The 25,977-nt window shown below is 34.0% G+C and overlaps 1 protein-coding gene across 2 annotated transcripts in view; it reads left to right on the top strand.

Moving 5' to 3' along the window:
• The window catches only part of DPP10 (dipeptidyl peptidase like 10), a 704,745-nt gene that overhangs the window by 330,561 nt on the left and 348,207 nt on the right, over nt 1-25,977 (top strand). For both annotated transcript variants that reach the window (XM_054478149.2, XM_054478150.2), the window contains one exon: nt 14,394-14,488. In XM_054478149.2, the coding sequence (XP_054334124.1) occupies nt 14,394-14,488 (95 nt within the window). The remainder of the gene's footprint in view (nt 1-14,393; nt 14,489-25,977) is intronic.

Genomic DNA, 25,977 nt, shown 5'->3' with positions numbered 1-25,977 from the left:
TTTAACAATTACTAAAAATATATTTCCTACCACAGACCCATTTTTTTTTGCCACCAGTACACGCCCCCCCCCACACAAACACACAGGTGCACACATACATGTGCACATACATGATCAATTTTCCTGTACTTACCTGCATTATTAAATGCCAACTTATGGTAAGTTCGGAGAGGCATTTTTTTTTTACAAATAATACCCTCCATAAGTAAACATAGTTATTATCAATGCACACTCATTGTGTAATAGATCTGTTGTTTGTGTCACTTAGCCAACTTTGATCATTTTCTGTCATCCACAAAATAACTTCTTTCTTAACAACCAACACATAATCAATGCTTGGCAGTAATGGGCATGTGATTTAGGTCTGTGCCTAATTAGCACATTGCATACCACTAATGTACAGCACAAGAATGAGTACCTGGACCATCTATGACCAATGAAAGCAAGGGACCTCCTACTGAGAACACCGGAAAATATAGTTTTTGTTTTTTATGTTGTCTTGAAAGTGACAGGCTGTAGGGATTCCATATGGTATAGCCATTTTTTGATCATGAAGAGAAAGCTTGTCTGAATGGAGCCATCTGAAAGAAAACTATGGTAAGATATTATTCATGCCCCTGATGACAACACTGAAGTATCTGTATCAAGTCATGCGTCATGCATGTCTGCATGAAGCCCTGCATGCAGTCAGCCAGTTTGGGAGGTAATCTCATTCAGGCAGGAGTTTCTGATACTTCAAAAGGAAACAAATAGTCCTTTACTTTTCTCCCACCTCCTACCTAAAATAGAAAATGGTAACAATGACTTATCTATCAATTCTTAGCTGATCATCCTTCTTCTAAAAACATTAACTTGTATATGGTGGCACATGCCTGTATTCCCAGCTACTCGGGAGGCTGAGGCAGGAGAATCGCTTGAACCCAGGAGGCAGAGGTTGCAGTGAGCTGAGATTGCGCCACTGTACTCCAGCTGGGCAACAGAGCAAGACTCCATCTCCAAAACAAACATACAAACAAATATTAACTTGTATAATAGCTGTTTACAGTTAGGTAAGTTACATCCTGGGCATAAGAACAAATATGATTAAGTCCATTATACAATTTTAGGCTCATTAGCATTTTTTCTTAATCATCTGAATTTTTCTTATAAACTTTAACACTGTTCCAAAAAAAAAAAAAAAACAAAAACCTTAAAGCCTACATATGCTTGAGAAGTTATTTTATCCAAAGAAAAACGACAACCTATTGCCCAAAGTTATTGCCTCATTTCCACTTGCTGTTGCCTTAGAACTAGCTAGTGTTTTGATATTAGTAACCATCCTATAACTATTTCTTTGTAAGTATTTTCATATATTTTATATTCCTGCCCTTCATTCTTGGGTCTGATTGTTGTTAAGTATGTGAATTTTAATTATTCTTTCTGTCACTTCTTTCAATGTTGTTTCTGTTTAAATGAATGCAATACTACCAATTTATTCAACTAAATCAATTTTCTATTTAATTAAGTCTTACTTTATGGTTTAATTATATACTTGGATTACAGTGATCAATTCTTCTCTCTAGAGATTTAATTGAAATATGCAGAAATTGATAAAGGTATGTCATTATGCATTTGAAGAGTCATAGCATCTGTTGTTTAGATGTATGAATTAGTTTTCCAGACAACAAAATTCTTCAGTAATACTCTATGCAATTATGTTGAGAACTATAACATCTATTAATATGTTCCTTTTGTCTACATTTTAAATACAGCCACTTTTTCTTTGTATATTTCAGTTATGATATTTCAATTTGTTTTTCTTTCTATAATGTCAACTGAGAGTGTTAAGCTTTTGAAATAGCCAATGGTGAATTTTTAGTGACAGAGTATAATGCCTAATCTATAATTTTAAGGAATAAAGTCTGATCTAAACCTTGATATGTTCATGATTGCAACTGTGTGTTTTATAAGGGAACACATGAAAATTATAAGTTAGTTTCCCTTGACATGTTTGCATTACACAAATTTTCCACAGTGAATTTATATTACTTTAAAATCAGAAAATATAAACAATTATTGTGTTTGACCCATATGTCTTTTTCTTCTATCATCTTTTGTATGTTAATATGCTGATATTAACCATGACTAGAGAAATATTTTCATAAGGGTGAGAAAACTTGCTTAAGTTTTACAGGCATTAGTAACATATCCATCTGTCCATTCAACTGAAATACTAATGAGAAGATATTGCATCTTGAAAAGAAAGACATAGCATTATCAAAGATGTTGGAGAGTAAACATGTTTGTCAATTGGACAATGTCAATAGTTAATGGAAATTAACTAAATTTCCTGGACTGACCATGAAAGATTCAAGCAAGATAATAAAATAGCTAAGTGATGGATGGTTAGGCTGTGCTGATAGATATTTAAATATAGGACTTCAGAGTTTTAAATGGCAGTCAATGTTGAAGGATCAAAGCACAAATTAGATATGTAGAGTTCATTCTGAGTTTCTAATTTACGAGTTTGATGAAGGATTATTTGATTTATGACTAAGTTAATGAAACATAACTATGCAATTTGAGGTCATTTTACTAGAGGCATGGAAATTAAAATTAAAACCTTAAGAGAAAGCAGGGAGATGTTTGGAGTGGAGGGAGGATATCTTTTAAATGAGTAACTGTGAGGGATCTCAGATTTCACCCTACTTGCAAATTAACAAGTTAGCCTGCCAAAGTGTGTGCGGCTATATAAAAATGAGGCATTTGGGTCAGAGATGAAAAGAGTTTATTATTCACAGCAACAGTCAAATCATTACAGGGCAATGAGGTGTTATAGTGAAGTGTATTACTGGAGTGGAACCCCAAAATACAAAAACTGTCATCTTGCATAGGATTGCTGGTGACCTCCCGTTCTCCTAAAGTGTAATGAAAGACTAAAATCAGCTCTGTTTAATCTTTTCAGAATGCGGAAAAAAATGATGACAATATAATAGCTGACACAAAGTAAATAGAGGGAGATGGAAGTGATTGAAATATTTGCCTAGCCTCTTTTTTCCTCTATATTTTGCAGTTTAGATGTTACTTTAAAATAAGCTCTATTTTCTGCATGCATCACTGCAGTGTAGAGTTCTAGACCTTTGGGATCATATAAACACATCAATCTTTATATTTACTTTATATGAGATGCTCAAGTGGAAGAGAAGCATGAATCTGCTTACATTTTTCCTTTGCCTGATGATTTAAATAGACTGGACCATTCAACAAGAGTGTTGAGTGTATGAGTATGAAGTCAAGAAACTTTTGGTAAGAGTTTTAACTGAAGAAAATTAATCAGTTAAAGCTGGTGGTTATGCTACTATTATGCAAACAACACTTCTGGTGGGAAAAGATATTTAAAATTCTAGAGAGAGATTTTATTTTCCTCTTATGTGATCTTTTTGCAAATAATCCAAAGAATGAAATGATCGTTTGAAAATTGCTGCTATTCACATTTTAGCTACAAATCAGAAAAACATCATTTAGTTGAGTGGCTATCAACTGCTCCATTATCTAGCCTGAAAAAGGCTCTTTATCACAGGAAGTACCATTCATAGGATTGGCACTTCCACAAGAATTAATAATGATTACTTACAATTATGATGACTTTTAAATAAAAATGACCTTTATTCTGGTTACTTTTTAGGTAAATGCTTTTATTTTGGATATCTAACTTTATCTTATTTACCAGGGATTTGATTCATTTTTTAAAAAATATGTATCTCTCATGCCATGTTGTAAAACAAAGAAACAAACAAACAAAAAACATACCTTTTAGAGTGTATAGCTATTTTGGAAATCCAGAAGAACAGTCTTTTAGTTACATTGCAATGATCGGTGATTAACGTTTATAAATATAGTAAGTAAAAAATATGTTCTTTGAATGAGGCAAACAATTAATAGGCTAACATAGATTCCAGCAAACTTTTTATTTAAAGAACCAGAGGGTAAATATTTTAGGCTTTGTGGGCCATATTTTCTCTGTTGCAACTACTCAACTATGCCGTTATAGTGCATAAGCAGCCATGAACAATAAATAGATGTAGCTGTGTTCTTTACTAAAACAGGTCTTGGAAAGCCAGATTAGCCCAATGCTATAGTTTATGGACCCCTGATCTAGTATACTGTAAACGAAAAATAAAACCCTAAGTCCCCCAACAGACTAAACAGACTCCCTCTTGGCCAAGAGGACGCCAGAGAAACCTGAAAACCTGAATTCCTGGCCATGATGGGAAGGGATGTTGAACACTGTTCTTTATATCTCCTTCCTTTTGGAATTTAAGCACAACTGACCGGCATTCAGGTTAAAATAGAGATCATAAGAATAACAAAACAGTCTCTTTGTGGCTAATTAAAAACAAATAAAAGGCCATGCAAGGCAAAGGTTAAGTCCCATCCTATAAACCACAAAATTTTGTAAAACTGGTGCTTTTTTTTTTTTTTTAAATTAAGCTGGTATAATTTGGCTTGATTTCTAACCTAACTACAGATAGCAGACCCTGAAAGAAACAAAAATATTTTACCCCAAAATATATTTTTTGATATATTTTGAAATGACCCCACAAAGACATCTTTTGTAGGAAAAATTTGGATCTGCAGACAATCTCTATTAATGTAGCCAGATCTTCCCTTCCCAAGCCTTTCCCAGATCTAGGGGAGATTAGCTGACAGTCTGACAACTTTAATGTCTGAAAAGAGACATTTACCATCTATTCTCTCTGAAGGCTGCTATCTATGAGGCTTCATCTGCATAAAAAGAGCCTTGGCCTTTACAACCCCCTTTAATCTTAATTCAAGCATTTATTTCTTCTGACTTCAAATATTTAGACAAAGTTTAACTCTTGCAACCAATTACCAGTCAGAAAATCTTTGACTCCATTGATGACATGTAAACCTTCCCCACTTCATGATATTCCACCTCTTTAGGCTGAACCCATGTACACCTTCCCTGTATTTATTTATAGTTATATTAGTCTATTTTCATGGTGCTATAAAGAAATACCTGCGACAGGGTAATTTATAAAGAAAAGAGGTTTAATTGACTCACAGTTCTGCATGGCTAGGGAGGCCTCAGGAAACTTACAATCATGGAAGAAGGTACGTCTTCACATGGCAGCAGGAGAGAGAATGAGTGCCAGCAGGGGAAATGCCAGATGTCTGTAAAACCATCAGACCTTGTGAGAACTCACTCGCTATCAGGACAACAGCATGGGGGAAACTACCCCCGTGATTCAATTACCTCCTACCGGGTCCCTCCCCTGACACATGGGGATTATGGGGATTACAATTCAAGATGAGATTTGGCCGGGGACACAGCTAAACCATATCAATGGTTTTACCTACAATTCCTATCTCCCTAAAATGTGTAAAACCAAACGGTAACCCAACTCCCTTGAGCATATTTCTCAGTACTTCTTAAGAATGTTCCCTGGGCCATGGTCACTTATATTGGCTCAGAATAAACCTCTTTAAAATATTTTACAAAGTTTATTTCTTCTGTTAACAATGCTAAGTTTAAATTTATATATGTGTAAATGTATTAAAAATTATTTAAATGTAATACTGTAACATTATGAAAGTAGGTTATGAAAGTTGAGATTTGCAAGATAGTATTAAAAAATATTCTCACACTAAAACACTAAGGAAGACCTTATTCAAAGCAATTGCAAGAGGGCTGTGCGTGGTAGCTCACACCCATATTCCCAGCAGTTTGGGAGGCCAAGATTGTGGATCATTTGAGGTCGGGAGTTTGAGACCAACCTGGCCAACATGGTGAAGCCCCATCTCTACTAGAAATACAAAAACTAGCTGGGTGTGGTGACTCACAGCTGTAGTCTCAGCTATTCCAGAGGCTGAGGCAGCAGGATCACTTGAACCTGGGAGGTGGAGGTTGCAGTGAGCCAGGATCCCACTACAGTACTCCAGCCTCCAGCCTGGGCAACAGAGTGAAACTCTGTTTCAAAAACAAACAAACAAACAAACAAACAAAAAACCAAAAAAAAAACCCATACCAAACAAAACGAAATAACTATTGCAATATAGAGAAGAGACTTAACTGCAACTACAGCAAACACTGCTAGAGGTACTTAGAGCCAATGAGCAGAATAACACAGTCAATGCATGGAAAACTACTAACAGGAGGTATCCAGGGCAGGGGGAGTCTTGCTAAACTGGTATAAGAGTTAAAGAGGAAAGAAACACGAAACATGGCTGGCAGTTAAAGACAGGTTTTCTTTAGTTAAAACCTGAGAGGCGCTCCTGGCCAATTTGTCAGGAGCCCTTTCTCTTACAGACTATGAGTATATATTGGTTTTAGGGTGAGGGGGCTTATCAGAAGCTTGGAATGTTTATGTGTGTGGATAATTTTATGATGGGTTGGAATGTCTCTGGGAGGAGGGGAGGTTATCTTGGGGCAGACATCTTTCCAGCCAGGAGGGGGGTTATCTCGGGGCTAGCATCTTCCCGGCTGGAGGGGGTTATCTAGGGGCTAGCATGTCTGTGGTCAGGGAGGAGTTTGGAATGTTTCTGGCTGGAGATGTTAACTGTGGTTTACGGTCATGCTGACCTTAGCCATTAGGCTGATGCCCTTTGGATTTAGGCGGCTTTTATTAAGTTGAACTTTAGAATGAGGGGCATGTCCAAGATGTCAATGCTCCTGCTCTGTTAACTGGATTAACACAATTTTTGCTAAAGGCAAGCCACAGACTTGAATTTCAAGGGTGGGGGTAGAGGAATTAGATCAAGTGTCAAAGGCAGGAGGATTCTCACTAAATTGACCCAGCAGGATTCTTGTTAAAAGCAGGCCAAGGTCAAGGGCTAGTTGTGAAGTGGATGGAGGAGGCTGAACAAATTTTAGTCAAGGCAGATATCTTCATCAGGAGTGCTAAATGCATTTCTAAATAACGTCACAACAGCAATAAATAAATAAATAAATAAGTACATATTATATATATGATAAATGTGGTCAAAAACTTAGAGGAAACAAAAATATTTGCTGTGATCATTCTACTGTATGGGTAGAATGTATGTAGTACATACTCTAAAAGCTGTGAATGACTGAATGGTGGCTCACCAAAAATTCCACCAAAATAACCTATTAAAGATAAAGTATGGCTGACTTAATTGCTTAGTTTGGTAAAAAAGATCACTGTTGTCACAGAAAGTGAGCAGCATATGGAAAAAGAAAAGCAAAGAAGAGTTGCTTATAAAGTTTTGGGCGTATGTAGTTTGACAGATATTTCAATAAGTGGTCTTGATTAGAGTTCAGCATAATTTGTGATTGAGAGTTTAGGATAGGTGAATTGAGGGATGTGAGTGCTTTGGAGAAGCTCTTAAACAGGAAACAGTAATGTGTTTGTGCTGTATATTGTTCTGAGAAAGATATATTTATGAACCTTAGATGAGTGGTCTATTTTTCAAAAAAATGGGTTTTTGGAAAGTTCTTGAAAAAAAGAAGATTATTTGCAACTTCAGCTTCCTGGAAAGAATTTCCTGAAATGTTAAAGTCGTATCAATGCAGACAGTTGAATAGCAAATTGTGTTAATGTAAACAGTAAGATGTGTTGGTATAGATGGTTTCGATTCTCAAAGGAACAAGAAATAAGTCCCTTCTTGAGTTTATAAAGTAATTGAAAACCCAAAACAAACACATCAAAACGGAATAAAAAAACTCAATAAAAAAGATTGAAAGGAATTATATGATTAAATATTAAATGGCACAGGACTTCAGAAGAGAGAGATATTAGGTGAATACTTTAAAGGTGTTGGGAATTTAACAATGCTTTGAAAAAAGTGAAAAGTTTGGACAAGATCTGGTGTATTTATTAGTGGGCATTGTAAGAAAATCTGAGTGGGAGTGAAGTTTTACATATGTGGAGAACAGTAAGCCACAGGTAATCTGGACTATTTTATAAGCTATTGATAGATAATAAATATATAAATATATGTTAAATTTTATATTTTATTATTAGGAAGCCACAGGTCTTTGAAGAGTGTTTGAGATAATGGTAAGTATTGTGTCAAATTGATTGGGCTGTGTAATGGTAATACCTAGAGCCATAGAAAACTCTTACAAAACAGTAGTCTGGGTGAGTGATCATAAAGAACGATATTAATATAGGAGATGAAGATACAGGAAAGGTGTAACCAACAGGATGGTATGTATGTAAATGGAATTTTGAGGGAGAGTAGAGCCAAAACTATAAAAAGTTTAATTGTAGTACTGAGGTTTATATGTCTACAAGATATGTGGTCTAGCATAGAATTAGAAATATAGAACTGGCATATGGGAAATGTCAGGACTTTAGTTGAATGTTTAAGAATCCATATAGGAAGGTGTGAGTAGTAAAATCGTCACCGAAGAGCTATTGGAAAAAAAAAAATCCTACAGCTGAGTTTGGAAGGATGCCTTTGTTTAGATAGCAATTGAGAGGAAAGAGCATATAGAAAAATTTGAAGAACAAATAGCAGGGCAAGATAGTGGTTCAAAGTCAAGAGAAGAGGATTGCAAAACCCTACTGTTCATCATCATTGTTACACACTATGAAGTTGAGTTAGGTGGATATTAAACATGGGGGAAGAGCATATTGGGTTTGGTTATTGCAGGTCAGCGATGATGCTGGAAGTTTGAAATTTCAGGAGAGCAAGGACTGTAGCTGCACTGAAGAAGATACAGAGAATAGCATGTACGGCTGTTAGGGAGAATAAGGTGGAAACATCTCAGGCAAAACGTTTATTGAGGCTTACTGTGAAAGGGAAAAATCTAGGAACAGAGAAAAACACTAGACTTAATGTACTTTTTATTTATTTATTTATTTTTTGAGACAGAGTCTCACTCTGTTGCCAGGCTGGGGTACGGTGGTGCAACATTGGCTCACTGCAACCTCCGCCTTCTGGGTTCAAGTGATTCTCCTGCCTCAGCCTCCTGAGTAGCTGGGACTACAGGTGTGCACCACCACGGCTAATTTTTGTATTTTTAGTAGAGATGGGGATTCACCATGTTGGCCACGCTGGTCTCATTCTGTTGACCTTGTGATCCACCCACCTCGACCTCCCAAAATGCTGGGATTACAAGCATGAGCCACCGTACCTGTACTTTTTTTTTAAATCCTTTTGTTTTTTGAAGCAGAAATCAAAGATATTTAAGAGCTTAGAGTGCATTGACTTGTTTATAAAACAGAGCTTCTCTTTGTGAAGGAGAAAGTTCATCTCTTCCCAAAAGTCTTGGGGAAAAAATGTGCATGGAATGAGATCTTGAAGTAGAAATAAAGGATATTGAAGCCATTTCTAATGGCCTCAGTTTTTTCAGTTAAATATACGGATCCTGGGGCTCTTCAAAATATGAGGAAAGTTTAACATTGTTGTGAGCAGTGTTTTAGGAGAGTTGAATGAGGAGCCTACTGTGTTTTAATTATGACTAGCTAAATATTCTAGATTTACCATTGATATATTTAATTAAAGAATAAAATCTTGTTATTTAACAAACCTTTCCTAGATTTATTTGAGCATTTCCTGTGATAGTCATTTCATTTTTTCCACATTTTATTTTTAATTGCTCAGCTTTTTTATTAAGTATAGTTTCTTTTAAAACATGGAATGCTACAGAATTTTAATTGTGGATATATCAAAAACAGTTTTAAATGAAGGTTATGTTTGGATTAAAATTTCTCAGAGAACTGATTTGCCAGTTTTTTCTACTTTTTGAAAACTCTTTCTCTATGTAGAGACAGATTATATATTTATTGATTTAATTTTGAAACATTGAAACTAGATTATCACGTCAAAATTAAATGCATACTTAAATTAGCCATTAGCAAGACCAACAGAAACCAATATGGTGACTTTTTATTGTTACATATGGAAGATGAATTTTGTCAGCTTTCAACTTCTCAGAAGACTCACAGCATAACCCGTTAAGCAAAGCTGAGTTTATTACCTATAATAGTCAGAAAAGACAACATTTTAAAAGAGTCGGAGTGTCCAGAAGGAGAAGATTAAGGGGAGATATGAATAGGGTTGGAAATCTGGGTTTGAGTAGATAAGACTGAACTTTCAATGTGAGGATCTGGTTTGGTTAGGCACATTTCAAGACGTGATAGTTTAGGATTGGTGAACACAGAAAGGCAGGAATCTTGAAGTGAGTTGTTTGATAATTGAGCCATTTACCCAGTTTTAGGAGTTTAATGTTTCTAGAAACTAATTTTCAGCCATTTTCTGAAAAAAAAAAAAAAGAAAAAGAAAAAAAAGTTTTTTGTTCTGATTTACGTTAAGTTCATGAACAAGAACTTCCTAGAACAAACAGTAAAATAATGTGAATGTAGGCTGCCTTTATTTTTGGTCCTGACAGATAAGGTGGATGCAGAAGTCTCAGTTCTTAATTTCAATACCACATTGAGAACTAAATTAACAGTGGAAAATGCTTTATTATCTGCTTTGTGTGGAAGAGGTATAAAATATAAGGTTGCATTTACCCAAAAGATTTTAAATTAGGATACTATGTTTTTCTTTTCGTCAGCCAAATTATGGAAAAAAAAATTGGATCGAAATGACAGTAATGGTTGTTAGGGATACTGCAGACTGAAAATACGTGCTTAGATCTCAGGGTACATAGGCCAGATAGTGATCCTATTCTGCCATACATTTTCATTTTAAAAAAACTGACTGAGTTGAGTGTGTGTTCAGAATAATTGGCTCTTAACTGTCAAAGAGTTAAAAAGGAGAAAAGATTATTTAATCAAAGTGCCTTGTAGATATGCATAATGCCATGTTTTAAGAATATTTCAAGTACTCCTACCTTAATCTTCCCATGTTAATGCACTTAAGTCATTGATCTGATTCACTCATATTTGATTACTTAAGGTTAAACAAAATATATGGTACAACGTTTAGAAATGTAGTTCCAGAAGGAAGGATCACTATTAATCTAGTAGATAGCTGTTAATCTAGTAACAAGAGTTTCAAAACTGGGGATTCCACTAGTGATTACAAATCAAACTGTAAAGTAGGATAAATATGAAATCCAGAAGACCAGATTATAAAGAACAACAACAAAAAAAACCCAAGAAAATTAATAAGGGCAGATATTAGTTTCTTTTAAAATAATTCATGCAAAAATCTTTATTATTTATTAAGCTAGAGAATTACATGTGAATTTTAAAAGTTTATCCTATTAATGCAACATTGAGGGTCTAACAGTAAAATTTGCAGGAGTGTAGATCTAAAGGTATTTACAAATCTCAATTCTCTGTAGATTTTTCTCAAGGCCAAATAATTATCCAAGAAAATTGACTTTAAATAAACTGATATTAAGTGTAGTCTTTATCTTTTCAAACAAGCTTCACTTCCTTTTACTTTTGTTCTGAGGGAAATCGTGATTAATTTTCTTTTGATCACCCCTAATAACAACCTATCACTCATTTAAGATTTTCTTTCACTATGAGGAACTATGGGGTCACACATTTCTTTTCCTCTTCTCTTGACTAGGAATCACCATTCATACTAAAAATGCTCTAAGGCTTTTCTTTCTCTCTAATGCCACAGACCTCAACTCAATTTAAAATTCTGCATTGTGCTTGTGTAATCACCCAGTGATTTCTTCCTGTCCACTGCAAAAACCAGTTCACTGAGACGTTGGTATTGCAGTAAAGAAGAGTTTCAGTAACATTAGATTCGCCATGTGGGAGAACTGGAGTTATTATTCAATGAGTTTCCCTGAAGTCTTGGAGGTCAGGGTTTTTCAAGGAAAGTTTGGTGGGCATGGGACTAGGGAATGGATGCTGATGATTAGTTGGGGGGAGGATGCAATTATAAAAGTGTGGAAAACTGTGCACTGAGTCTGACTCTGGATGAGAGGTCACAGGACTGGTTGAGTCATGAGTCCAGGTGAGGCCAGTCTGAAAATCATCTCAGAAGACCAACCTGAGGTTCTACAACAGTATTATCATCTATATTATCTATATATAGGTGAGTCACAAATCTTGTGACCTCTGGCCACAGGACTTTTGAGCAGTAAGGGATTAGAGAAACTATAGCTACATTTTAGCAGAATTCAGGCCTCTTTCATAATTTCAGTTTTGTGTCCTTTCATTAGTATTACAAGGGTGGCTTCAACCCCTGAACAAGGAGGGGATGAGGTTTAGGGAGTGACTATTATTATTCTTGTTTCAAGGTTAAACTATAAACTAAATTTCGCCAATAGTTAGCTTGGCCAGTACCCAAGAATGAGTGAAGACAGCCAGCCTACGAGCCTAAAAGCAAGATGGAGTCAGCCGTGTTAGATTTCTTTCATTATCATAATCTTTGCAAAGATGTTTTTGCCTGCCTTTTGGGAGAAAAACTACTTGTCGAGTGTTTTGTTTTGTTTTGCTCTATTTATCTCCATGATGCAATGGAAAATGGAAATTTATTTTCTCTTAATTTATTGAGAAAATATTGTAAGCATGATTTTGTTAGGGCATGCTATTTGGCTCTTGCTAATTCATGATGGTATGTTCATCACAATCAAGAAGTGGGCCAGAGATGAGAATATTTTAAAAAATTCAAAGAGGGAATGGAAGTTAGAACTCAAAGTTGAGGTTGGACTATTGATTTGAGCAAGCGTTAATTGTGAGCAGGAGGACAGGCGATCAAATCAGCTGGCAAGACCAAATGAGCATTACAGATGATTGGTGTTGCTGTTGAGACATGATCATAAATATGAATGGAAAGGAAAGAGAAGAGAGGAAAAGAATATAAATCAAAATAAATATTTATTGTTTATGTAAATCTGTTATTTGTTCTGCATCAACAGAAAGGAAAACAGATAAAGTTAATGATAAAAAAAAAAGAACCCAATTCCTTTTTAGCTGATAACAGAAGTTCAGAAGATGATACAGGCCTTAATTTAAAGATCATATAGAACTATCAGTCCATACAGCCAGCCTCAGGGAGTAACTGGGAAATCCCTTCTTTATCTCCTTACTTTCCTCCTTGCTAAAAACGCCATTTGACTTTCCCTGTTTCCCAGGCCACAGTTTCAACGTGTCACTGTTCCCATGTGATTAAGGTCAAGAACTACTGGCCCTCTGTGTTATTCTTGACTCTAACAGGAGAGTCATATTGGACTATGTGTTTTGAATTAGATACTGAAGAAAACAAACTTCAGTTTTACTAGTATTTCTTGCTTCTTGTCATATAAATTGTATGTGTAACTATTAATAATATTTAAATAATGAGAGAAGGGGGTCAGAAAATCTTGTTCTGCCAAAAGTGTCAGACACTTTTTCGTGTGTTTTTGCTGATAATCTTTGTAACTCATCATTTAGTACTTGTTTTATAAGTTTGCAAGTGAAGACATTCAGTTTCTGAGAGATTGTAACTTATACACATTCATTCACTATAAGTAGTGAATCTAATCTCCATTAATATCACCTTTCTTCCTAAAATGAGCAGGAGATTAGGGATGTATAAGCAAGAAAAGGCTAGAATTGGGTAAAATTGGGTTAAAAGATTATCATTTAAAAAGAGAACATATTCAAAACTACTTTAATGTGGCTATCTTCTCTTTTACCTAATTTTATATATATATAATTATATATAATTATATATATATATATATATTTATCTCCAGAGTATCCTTATATCCTGTCAGTTTTACCTCGTTAGTAATTTCAGTCAGCGATATTGTTAAGATGTTTTAATTTTCTAACAAATATGGCCAAACTTACGTCAAAAATATGTAAAAGCAATTATCTGAAAGAAATGCAATTATTTAAAATGAAGACGTAGTTCTTCTAGAGTTGAAAAAGTTGATTCATTGATATAGTAGTAGCCTCAGATTTTGAGCTGCAATTGTGCAAGCCAGATAAAATACCACAGAAAAAATTCACAACCCAAAAGAGAATTCAAGATACTGAATAGGAATTCAGTGGTGGTAGAAGAATTGGATCCATAAATAGGTCTGCATGAGAATGATTCAATTTGAGGAGACGTAGAACTGTACAGAGTTACAGTCAACTGGCAGTACTTTTAAGTTAAAATACTGGATCATCGTCAGTAATGGTTTACTTTAGAGACTGGAGGCACTTCTCTTTGCCCATTTTTTCTCACCACAGAATGTGCAGCAGATTGCCCATATTTTAATTAATTTTCATTTGTTAAACCATGAACCTGAGTGGCCCTCATACTAACCCCTTGTTCATTGCACAATAGACCATGTGTTAGGTGGGCTTCCTGATCTTTCACGAGAATGAATGCCAAGTACAGAAATCTGCTCGGGTTATTGAAGGCTGAAAATGATTATTCTGATGTGTCTGTTTATTTTGCACGTTTTCTCCCCTACAGTTACTATATTACCTAGTCAATGTATTTGTCAATTGTGAATGTCTTTGTTGTTGCAGATACAGATGTGGTGTATAAAAGCGAGAATGGACATGTCATTAAACTGAATATAGAAACAAATGCTACCACATTATTATTGGAAAACACAACTTTTGTAAGTAATGAATAATTAATTACTTTATGCATTTCAGTACTGTTTAGAAAGCTCTCTAGATGTACATAACTTTCTATTCTTCAGCTCCAGCATTTGTAAAGCATTTCAGGTGAAAAGTTGGGGCTGGAATATCATGAGAATCAGTAAATCTATTGATAAAAAATACCCTGTGACTATCTGCTTCATTTTCTCCCCATTTACTCTTGTTAATAATTGGAGAAATATTTCCAAAAATAGTAGTTGCTTAGAAAGAATAATTTTCCCAATATTTTATATATAACATTAGTCATACAAATGCCAAGGTTAAAAAAATGGCTCATCTAGCCTTATTTATTATTAACTTTCTTTTCATCTTTACTTTTCATTCTTTCTGACTTCTTTCTAGTTCTGTTGTTTTCTGGATCAGATAGAAAGGCTTTCTAAAGGTGGTCTTCAGCTGAGGTTGATGTGTTTTACTTTTAGAATTTAGGATTCTGTCAGTACCATTTTACTTATTTTGTATCACTGTTTCGCCAACATGGTTTAAATTATTATGTGTCTTTATTTTGGTCTTAATACAGACTTTGTCTTTTTGAAAAATCTAGTACCCTAAGGTTAGGAGACTTAGCTATGATTACCTATTTGGTAAGCAATAATGAATCACTATTGCAAATGTTGAAAATCTAGCTACCCAACACCGGTGAAAAATAGTACACAGTTATTTACTTACTATTTTATTGTAATTAAAGTTTCAATAGACTGCCAATTAGATGAATTCATATAATACAGACAAAATATAGTACAAGCTCTCAGAAAACCTCCACAAAATAAAAAAATAAGCAAAATTGTTGGCAACTTTTAAAAATGTATTCTACTTGTACATTTAAAATAAACATTTAATCTTCATATTTATTATGGAATGGCCCTATGGAAAAAATGGACTAAGAACATTCAGTTTAGTATTTTTACATATTAAGGAGAAAAGGTCATTACAATCATTAAGTGATTATATATGTATATCATTGGGCTAAATTTAACCAGCCAACTAATGTACATTAATAATAAGGTCATCAGCCAGAAGAAAAATAATGACATTTTTGTTTTTAAACTAATTACAGGGAATCAAAGAATAGTTACTTTGTATGCAACTCTTTATGGTACTTGTGGGATGTCAAGGATATGTACAGCAGATTGCCTACTGTCTAAGAATGTGGATTTCCTTTGGGAGATAATACTAACCCTTACAGAGAATTTTAATAAACAGTATACAGCAGTATTTACTATTTCTTCAGTGGATGGTCCTCAGGGATACTAGAAAAAAGCCTAGAGAATCATTGAGAAATACTGTCAATAGTGGAAAATTAGCCATTAGTAAGAAGATAGGATAGGAGACAGAATTCCAGAATCGATAATGATGAGAAGGTATGATAATAATATATGGATTAAAGTCAGAATGAATGGATTTTTAATAAAATTAGTTTGGGGAACAAAAATTGAATGCATTTTAATTTTTGCTTTTTCTTCATAAAGTAACATAATTTTATGGAGATTCTAGGCCCTCAGTAGCCAAGCATTCAGGTTAGATATATTCAGTACATGAATTATTCTATTATGTGACTGTGCCTCATTAAATACTCATTTACGAAAGTCAGTGAGGTTTTCCCCCATCACTAATTATGTTTTTGTTTTCCATTATTTATTCATTACTTTTTTATCTTCCATGACACATCAAAAAAGAAACCAAAACAAACAGAACTTTTAGATTATTATTCCATTATCTCAATTCTTTTGTTGGTACTACACACCATCACCATCTCATCATATCATTGTGGTTTTCTCCATGTGCTAATTAATGCTGTTTTATCTTTGTGCTTTTGTGTTATATCTTTTTAAATCCTTTTGAGGTCTCTTTCTATTCTCCTCTATGTTAGCCATGACTTTTAATTACCACAGGGTCATATTTAGCAAATATTCTAATTTACTTGTCTTCTAAGATTCATAGACTCCCTAAGGACATTTATGTCACAACACAGATAATTAAGCAATTTATAAGTCCTAGAGGTGTCTAAATTCGATGTCGGGGAGAGGTTAGGGGAGTGGAAGGTGGCATCAGTTTGCAACCAGTTACCCAAAACTGAGAACAAAAATAGGAATTACCATAATTCCATATGATTTCAAAGGAGCTTGTTTAATCATTTTCTCCTAAATTCAAAATGGCATTATTTAATACACTTATGTTTTTAATACTAACATTAGGCTAAACCCGGGATTTAATTTCTCTTCCAGGAAACTCTGTTGAAAAATATATTTTATTGAAACATATCGCTGGTTTTTCTGTGAGCAATTGTCAATATCTTAATTATAATAATAATTAATTGGATCAGATCAGTATAAAAAGCTTTGAAATGAAAGCATGACAAGTCGTTTGAGAAAATAAACATACTATTGATAAAAATGTCATAACAGAATGGCTTGTTCTATAGTAAGATATATTATGCTAAAATATGACTACAAATTTATTTTAAAAATTAAGATAATTTAACATCATATCACTTTTCAGCTTAAACACATTTTAAATATGATTGCTGTGTACTTTTGGTTATGTAATCATGGTTAGCAGACCCTATGATTAAAATAAATATTGGGCATGGTTGCCAAAATAAAAAATACTTTTTTAAAAATGAAATAATTGTGTTAAGGCATTCTTTTGGATTGAAGGTAGGTGGATTTCTAATGAAAGGAGGAAATTAAAGGGCATACAACTTTTGAATTAGAGGATGGGAAGTAAGTGATTTAGCCTCAAAACTGCTCTTCATAATTTCTAAGTGTTTGGAAATGTTATCTCTTAAAGCCAGAACTATTTCAAACAAAAGCTCAGTCACAATGTCATAATGAGGAAAACGTTTCCTAAGTATTAGCTGTACTCTTTCCGCTGTCAATAATTTGAATATCACCAGTGGCCATGGCTGAAAATACCGGCAGCCATAAATTGTTTTATCAAATCACTTTTTGAAATTATAAGGGGGTTGTAAACATAAGTCCAAGCCCCACATGCTTAAGTATAGTTAAGATTTTTAAAATATGTATCTTTTTTGTTTTTTAAGACACAGCTCTTGTTCTCTTGCCCAGGCTGGAATGTAGTGGTGCAATCATAGCTCACTGCAGTCTTTAAACTCCTGGGCTCAAGTGAACCTCCTGCCTCAGCCTCCTGAGTAGCTAAGACCACAGATGTGTGCCACCAGGCTCAGCTAATTTTTTAAAACTTTTTTTTTTTTTAGAAGTGGGGTGTCACTATGTTGCCCAGGTTCATCTTGAACTATATCCTCAAGAGATCCTCCTCTGGTAGCCTCACAAAGCATTGGGTTTACAAGCGTGAGTCACGGAGCTTGGCCCCCTAGAATATATATCTTATGCATTAATATGTAAAGGAATAATTGAGAGATAAGTATCTAATCTGAAATCTCTGAAACTCTGTAAGCCTATTTAAATACATTCTACTAAAAATAGCCATCACACAGGAAGGAAATTAATATATGGCAGCAGAATGATTCCAAGCAAAATGTTAGTTACATATTCATTGGTCTAACTTTATTTATATATAGGCCATTACAAAATAGTAGGTTTGGGAAGAACCAAGGAAGATTCATTGATTTATAATGCCTAGAGACAGCATCAGCTGGCTTGGATGTCATCCTAGTTTTTTTCGTTTGGTTTCTTTGTTGTTTTATTGGTTGTGCTGCTGGGTATATGGAGGTGATAGATCCAACTCTGTACCACTGTGAAATCAAGAAACTTACTATTCAATTTGTGTTTGAGTAAATAGATGCCCTATTAAAACAACAACAACAACAACAACAACAAAAAACAAACACAGTAGCATAGATAAAGAATTACTGAACAAAGGCATCGAAAATTTTACCTCATAAAATTTGAGATGAGGAAAGATTATCAGAAAATTCGATTGGCCGTGTAGCCTCACATAATGCCAATAGTAATGGAGAATTTGTTAATTATTTGTAAGATTTGGTCTACTCAGTATCTGTTGGAATCCCAGTAGTGATAGACATCAGTAGTGTAACTAACACTGATTAATCAGTGAAGCCACGGGAACTGTACATATCAATATTGTGTTTTGACAGTATTGTTTCTTTCTTTCTCTAGACCAGCGTTTCTCCACTGGGGGTGATTTTGCTCCCAGGAGACATTTGTCAGCTCTGGAAACATTTTTGATTGTCCTGAATGAATGTGAGGGGTTTACTGTGGGAATTTAGTGAGTAGAGGTCAGAAATGTGCATCCTACACTTAATGCAACCAGAAATGTCAGGAGTGTAGAGTTTGAGAAACCCTGTTCTAGACAGAGATACAAGAGAAACCCTGTGATAATTAGAAGGTAATTTTTTGAGGTGGGATCAAAGTAATGACTTTTAAATTGATAATTTTAAGGGAGATATTAAGCTGTGGCTTCCAGATTCATTCGTTTCAGGTACTTTTCTTCTTTTTAAGAACAACCCTGCAAAGAAGACCAGCATGCATGAGTAGGATCATTTGGCCTTGGCTTCCTCTCTTGTGTGTATTGCTGAGTATAAAATAAAAGTGACCCAGTTTTATTACAATTTTTGGATGATACTTCTGATTGAGACTTTTTTGTTCAGAGAAGTTAGTACCACTTATTTGGCTATTGCCAATTTTTTTTTTTTTTTTTTTTTACTAGGAAACAGTTGTTCCTTTTTAAGATAGAGGATAAAAACTGATGGCTACTGGGGACTCCAGTCAGCATAATTGCTTTCATTGGTGCATTGTGCTTATGAATAATTGAATTTCATCGTCTTTTGCTTGGGCATGTCCTTCCCCTCACTATAGCAGTTACCATTTCCTGTTGCTAGATTCCTTCATATTTATCTTATTTTTATCATCCACTATGAAAATATTTAGATACTTATTATATCCACAATATTTATTTAAAAATGATTATTATGTTTGTTTACATTATTTAGGTAATTTCCAATTCAGTCATCAAAATAGGATGTAACATTGATGTACATTCAGGGAAACAAGTGGAATAATACATGTTTCAGCAAAGATTGGACACCTTTCTATATTTATTTAGGGAAGAAAACATTGAATCTACCATAGACATTTAGGCTCTTCAAAATTTTCTGTAAGTTAGATATATGTGAAAGTGAATTCCAGCATAGCTTTAAAAGTGGTGGTCATTAAAACATGGAAATTAGAAAGAAAATTTCTGATCCTTACCCTGGAAGTCTACTCAGGCACTATTTTAATTAAAAGTGTGAGAGGAAATAGTCTTGTTGCTTCTATGTGTTTGCAAGTGTGACAGGATAACCCTGCAATTTCAAACAGTTATTCATACGGTTCCCCATAGGTTTAAAGGGCTAAAATTGACTACTACATTATTATTTTTTACCCTAAATTACCATTATGAAGGATCTAGAAATTAGATTCTACTAAGTAATTTATTCATGAGGACAAAGTATCTCAGATGCTATGACCATTTTATTGTCAATAATGATAGTGTTACTAATAAATCCACCTTCATAGCCATTTATTATGCATATTGTTAAATGAGTAAGTCATCCTTATAAACAAAATTATCTAAGTAATATATAAAATTATCTGATTAATATAAAAATAATATTAAAAATAATATAACTAAATTTTTTCCTTCAGATAGGAATAAAATTATGACAAAAATAAATTAGATGACACTTGTTTAATTATATGAACTACAGCTTGGTTCAATCTTGTCTGACAGAGCCTGTTAGATATATGCAATAAAAGGATTACAATTCCAGTGTTGATTTTTTTAGAAGATTCTTATTTAGTCTCTTTGGAGCTGGAGGTGTCAGACAGGATGCTGGAAACCAACAGGCAGCTAGATTTATAACAACTGTTTGCGATTGTTTTGGAATTTGGCTTCCTGGGAGGTCAGCTCTCTGACTTGTATCCAGAACCAGTCAGTCCATCTTGAGCAAGTCAAGGCTCTAGTTTAAACATTTGATGGATATTTCTGCCCTTCATTTTCTTTCTGAATAATTTTATATATTGCTGTCTCCCGGTCATGGAAAGCCAATTAGAAATTTTTAAAAATATTGGTCAAAGGATACAAAGTGTCAGACAGAAGGAATAATAAGCTTTAGAAAAGCACAACAGGGCGACCAGAGTTAAGAATAATGTATTGTGTATTTCAAAATTACTGAGAGTAAATTTCAAATGTCTTACTACAAAAAGATGGGTATGGGAGCTGATGAATATGTTAATTAGCTTGATTTAATCATTCCACATTGTGTATTCTTCCATATATATCAGAACATCACATTTTACCCCATAAATATATACAATTATAGTTTATAAACTAAAATTATTAATAAAAAGAAATTTTATAAAATAATAAAACACTCAGTGTTTTATTACTTTATGATGGAACTTAAGCAAACAAAATACATTTTCAAGAAACTTTTCAAGCTTTTGAAGTTGATGATATAAAAATAATTTTTCCCCTCTTTTGATCTTTCAGAATACTTCAGTCTACACAGCTTTGATGATGTAGAACTACGCGTTGCCAAACTTCTGCAGCCCTTCCACACTTCACATTACATAATACAGATATTTTAGTAGTATATTGGAAATATATTAAATTAGTATTTTAGTTTGCTTGTAAAACATGCATGAGCATTCAAGGAAGTTCAATTTTTGGTAAACATTAAATGATAATGACAGCTCATTATAGAGCTAGAAAGCATTTTCCCTGTCTCCTACTTCAGTTTAAATTTTAAAGAATAAAAAACAACTGAGACCCAGAGAAATAAAGAGACTTGCTCAATATATCTAGTACAGTCTTGAGACTAGGGAAAACATTTCTTGACTCCTAATCCATTGTTGTTTTTAATATTACTAGCTGAGAATTCCATTCAAAATAGCTTTTAAAGAAATGTAAAAATAAATAATGATCCTTTAGTTTTTTATATATTAAAAAATCCATGTTTATTTGTGGAATTTTTACTTAAACCTTTTAGGAAAGATGCTTGAATTAAATATATGTATGTTTGTATGTATTTATTCATATGTTCACATAATACAGATAGATGATATCTACATATAGATCTATCTATGCAAAATATTGATCTATCTATATCTATCAATCAATCAATCAGTCTATCCATTTTACTACCAGATAATCAGTAAGGAAACATTATATAGTGAGTGGAAAAGAGGAAAACTGTAAGTGTGGTTTACATGGCTTTGTTTGCCTTAACTTGTCTGAAGTCATCACATTTGTTTTTAACATATTTTAAATATTGTGATGACTATAACCTGTGTCATCATTCTTTCCATCCAAATGTTTTCAATTCTTGTTGAAATATTGCCTCGTGAACAAAGGATAACAACCTTGGCTGCATTACACACACACACAAGCACACACACACACACACACACACACCCCACCAAGCAAGCAGCACCTATTATTATGAACTACTACTCTACTTCTCTTCTTTCCTCTGATATATCTGGCTGAAATAATCTAGTTTATATTTGAATTTCTTCTGTCTCTTAAAAACTTGTAGAGATTTTTCTACTTCTCCATCTTTACGATGTTTCTGCATCATTGTTGAAATGACTCATTATGCCTTATTACTTTATTAATTTATTTGCCAAGTGTTGTTTGGATCCCTGTTGTGTGTAAGATAATTTTCCAGATTCTGGGGATACAATGGTGAGCAAGGCAAGTTTGTCAGACTGACAATAAATGAGTAATTCATTGAAAATACAAGAAAATGTCAGCTAGTAAATTTAAATCCTTGCTGAAAAATAACATAGGGTGAGGTCTAGAGAATGATTAGGTGCTTAGGAAAGGCTCACTACGGAGATAACATTTCAAGGTCAAATTGAAGAGTTGTGTAGGTTGCAAGGCCAGTAATTACAAACAACACAGGGTTCAAACTATATAGATCTATTCCAAGAACAGAAAGTATATAAGTGGTGGACATGGGTGGAGAATGGTACAAGATGAACTCAATGAGATAACTAGGGGAAAGATTTATACTGAGTTTTGTAGGTCAAAGTTTTATTTTGTGAGCAGTAGGTACACTCTGAAGAAAGAAAGTGGCAATATCTGAGTCATATTTTAAAAGTATACTCTGTCAATTATTTGGGGAGCATTTTCTAGGGATACTAAAGTAGAAACTGAGAGACCATTCTGAAGGCTATTGCAGTGGTACAAATAAGAGAAGATGCAGGGCATGAACTATATACAGGGATGCTATTGGAGAAGGTAAAAAGTAGGTGGGTGGAGGATTTGCTTGGAGATAAAACGGGTAGGGCTTTGTTGGTTAATTACCTTCAACCTGTTGGAAATAGAGGAATCAGCATCATCTCTGAGGTTTTAAATGTCATTAAATGGGTAATTCTATTTGGAATATTTTGCCACAATTTTTGACAATAGAATCTATTTCATGGTTAGTTCTTATATGTACATGTTTATGCATGTTTTCTGTGTATAACAGTATAACAGAGAAATTTTTAGAAGCCTAGTTGAAAAAATCTTGAAATAAAATTAACAAATTTATAATAAATAGAACGTAGACATGCAATCCATTATCTCTTGGGGCTTAAAATATATTGTATTGCCTATGATTATTTGATTCAATGACTCCATAATATTTTATGTGCTTTTTCTGTCCCAACTACAACTACAGCTGAAGATACAATAGAAAATAGAAGAGAAAATAGGAGAGCTCCTGCCATAAGAAAAATAGGAGAGCTCTTGCCATAATAATCTCATTATGTATTAAGGGAGATATGCACTAATCAAATAATTAGATATATAAACATTTACAATTTATGATATAGAATAACTGCAAAGTATAGGAATATAAGAATGAAAGTTAAATATTGCTTTTACTTTTATTTCTTAATATCCATGTCAGAATTTCTAATGCATTGGCCGTATCTGTTTTAAATAAGTCACAGAAAGCTTCCCTAAAGAAATGAAGATGAGCCGGGCTCAATGGCTCACACCTGTAATCCCAGCACTTTGGGAGCCTGAGGCGGGTGGATCACAAGGTCAAGAGATCAAGACCATCCTGGCCAACGTGGTGAAACCCCATCTCTACTAAAAATACAACAATTAGCTGGGTGTGGTGGCATGTGCTTCTAGTCCCAGCTACTCAGGAGGCTGAGGCAGGAGAATCGCTTGAACTCGGGAGGTGGAGGTTGCAGTGAGCTGAGATAGTGCCATTGCACTCCAGCCTGGCAACAGAGCGAGACTTCATCCCTAAATAAATAAATAAATAAATAAATAAATAAGAAATGAAGATGACTGCAGATAAGTTGACTAAGCAAGAATATGGCTTGAGCATAGTGGGACAGGCATGAGGCATGGAGTATTAGAAACAAACAATGGCATGGTCGTGGGAGCAGCACATGGAAGCGGGAAACAGGTTGGAGAAATAAGTAGTGGCCAGATCATAAGGGTCATGGTGCTGAATTTTCAAAAATAATCAGATTTACTTTTGGAAACAAACATATTCCTGTTGAAGTGAGAGAGTAAGTTAAAATTGAAAGTTGTGGCTCAAGAGAGGACAAATAAAGACACTACTGGATGGCCTAGGCTTGAGATTATAAGCAAATGGGCTTAGGCAGTGCCAGCAGAGAAGTGAAAGATTTGGACGGTAATAATAAGTAAAATAAAAAAAAGTAACAAAATAAGAATGTAGTGGTTGGGGATGGGGGTTAGAATGATGTATCAGGGATAATTCTTGAGATTTTGGTTGTATGACTTAAATGAAAGGGGAGTTAACCATTGAAATGGGGAATTCTGGGTGAGAACCAGGTTTGAGCGTATGATTGGATGAAAGTATCTGTCAAGCAGCATTTAGTAACTAAGTGGGGAAATCTATTAAACAGTATTTAGGGTGTCACATTTCTTGATTCAAATGTGAAAAATAAACCTTTAAATTAAAAATAGTCTCCACTCCTAGGTGGAGGTTACAGTGAGCTGAGATTGCGCCACTGCACTCCAGCCTGAGCGACAGAGCAAGACTCTGTCTCAAAAAAAAAAAAAAAAAAAAAAAAAAAGATAGTCTCCACTTCTTAAAAAGAAGGAGCAGAGTTGTGGATCATATAGTAATTCTATATTAGCAGTTTGAGGAACTTCTAAGGTGGTTGCATGGATTTGGCTTCCTAGCAATGGTATAAGAGGGGCCTGATTAATTCACATCTCTACAAAACATGTTCTTACCTATTTGATTTTAGCCATTTTAGTGGGTGTGAAGTAATATCTTGCCATGGCATTTATTTGTATTCCCTTAATTTATTGATGATATTGAGGATCTTTTCATGTGCTTATTGATCATTTGTATATCTTTGTTGGAGAAATGTCTGTTCAAATTCTTTGCCCATTTTTTATTGAGCTCTTTTCAATTGTTGAATTGTAAGATTTTTTCATATATTAAAAATGAAATTCCTTGTCAGATACATACATTTCAAATGTTTTCTCCCAGGTATGTTGTCTTTTACTTTCTGGTTGGTGTCTTTTGATGCACCAGATTTAAAGGTTGATAAAGTCAAATCTATTTTTTCTTTAGTTTTCTATACATTGTTAATTTAGACTAACTTCTTTTTGTGTGTTTGAGAACATAATAGATTTTTATTTCTATGTTTAGTTCTATGATACATTTTGAGTGGATTTTTTAATACGATGTGAGGAAAGAGGTCCACATTTATTCTTTTGCATGTGGAAATATGATTATCCATGTAACATTTTTTAAAAGATTTTTTTTTTCTGTTGAATAATTTTGGCACCCTTCTCAAATGTCAGTTGACCACAAATATACGATTTTGTCTTGGGACTCTCTATTCTATTAATCTATATGTTTATCCTTAGGCCAGTAGTTCAGTCTTGAGTACTGTAGCTATGTGGTAAGACTTGTAATCAGGATGTGTGAGCCCTTGAACTTTGTTCTTTGTCAAAATTGTATTTCTGTGTCCCTTACATTTCCATATGAATTTTAAGATTAAGTCGTAAAATTTGCAAACAAAGTCAAAAGAAGCTAAGACTTTTGATAGTGATTATATTGCTTATGTAGATCAATTTGAAAAATAGTGCTACCCTAACAAGGTTCTGAACTGTAGACATACAATGTCTTTTAATTTATTTAGATATTTTTCAATTTCTCAAAAGAATGTGTTATATTTTTCCATCTAAAAATCATACTTTTATTGTTGAATTTGTTACTAGGTATTTTATTGCTTTTGTGGCCATTATAAATGGAATTGTTTACTCCATTTCATCTTTAAATTGTTTGCAACTAGTGTATAGAAATGTAATGATTTTTGTGTGTTGATTGCTTATCCTGCCACATTGCTGAATTTGTTTAGTAGTCCAGGCTGTTTATACTCATAAGGGGTTATCAGTCTGTAGCTTTTTCCAATTATGTCTTTGTCTGGTTTTGATAGCAAGATAATACTAGCCTAATAGAATAAGTAGCAAA

This window comes from Pongo pygmaeus, chromosome 11 (assembly GCF_028885625.2).
Source record: "Pongo pygmaeus isolate AG05252 chromosome 11, NHGRI_mPonPyg2-v2.0_pri, whole genome shotgun sequence".
Taxonomy (NCBI): Eukaryota; Metazoa; Chordata; class Mammalia; order Primates; family Hominidae; genus Pongo; species Pongo pygmaeus.
The sequence above is the reverse complement of the archived record's forward strand: the minus strand, read 5'-3'. Positions and strand labels throughout refer to the sequence as shown.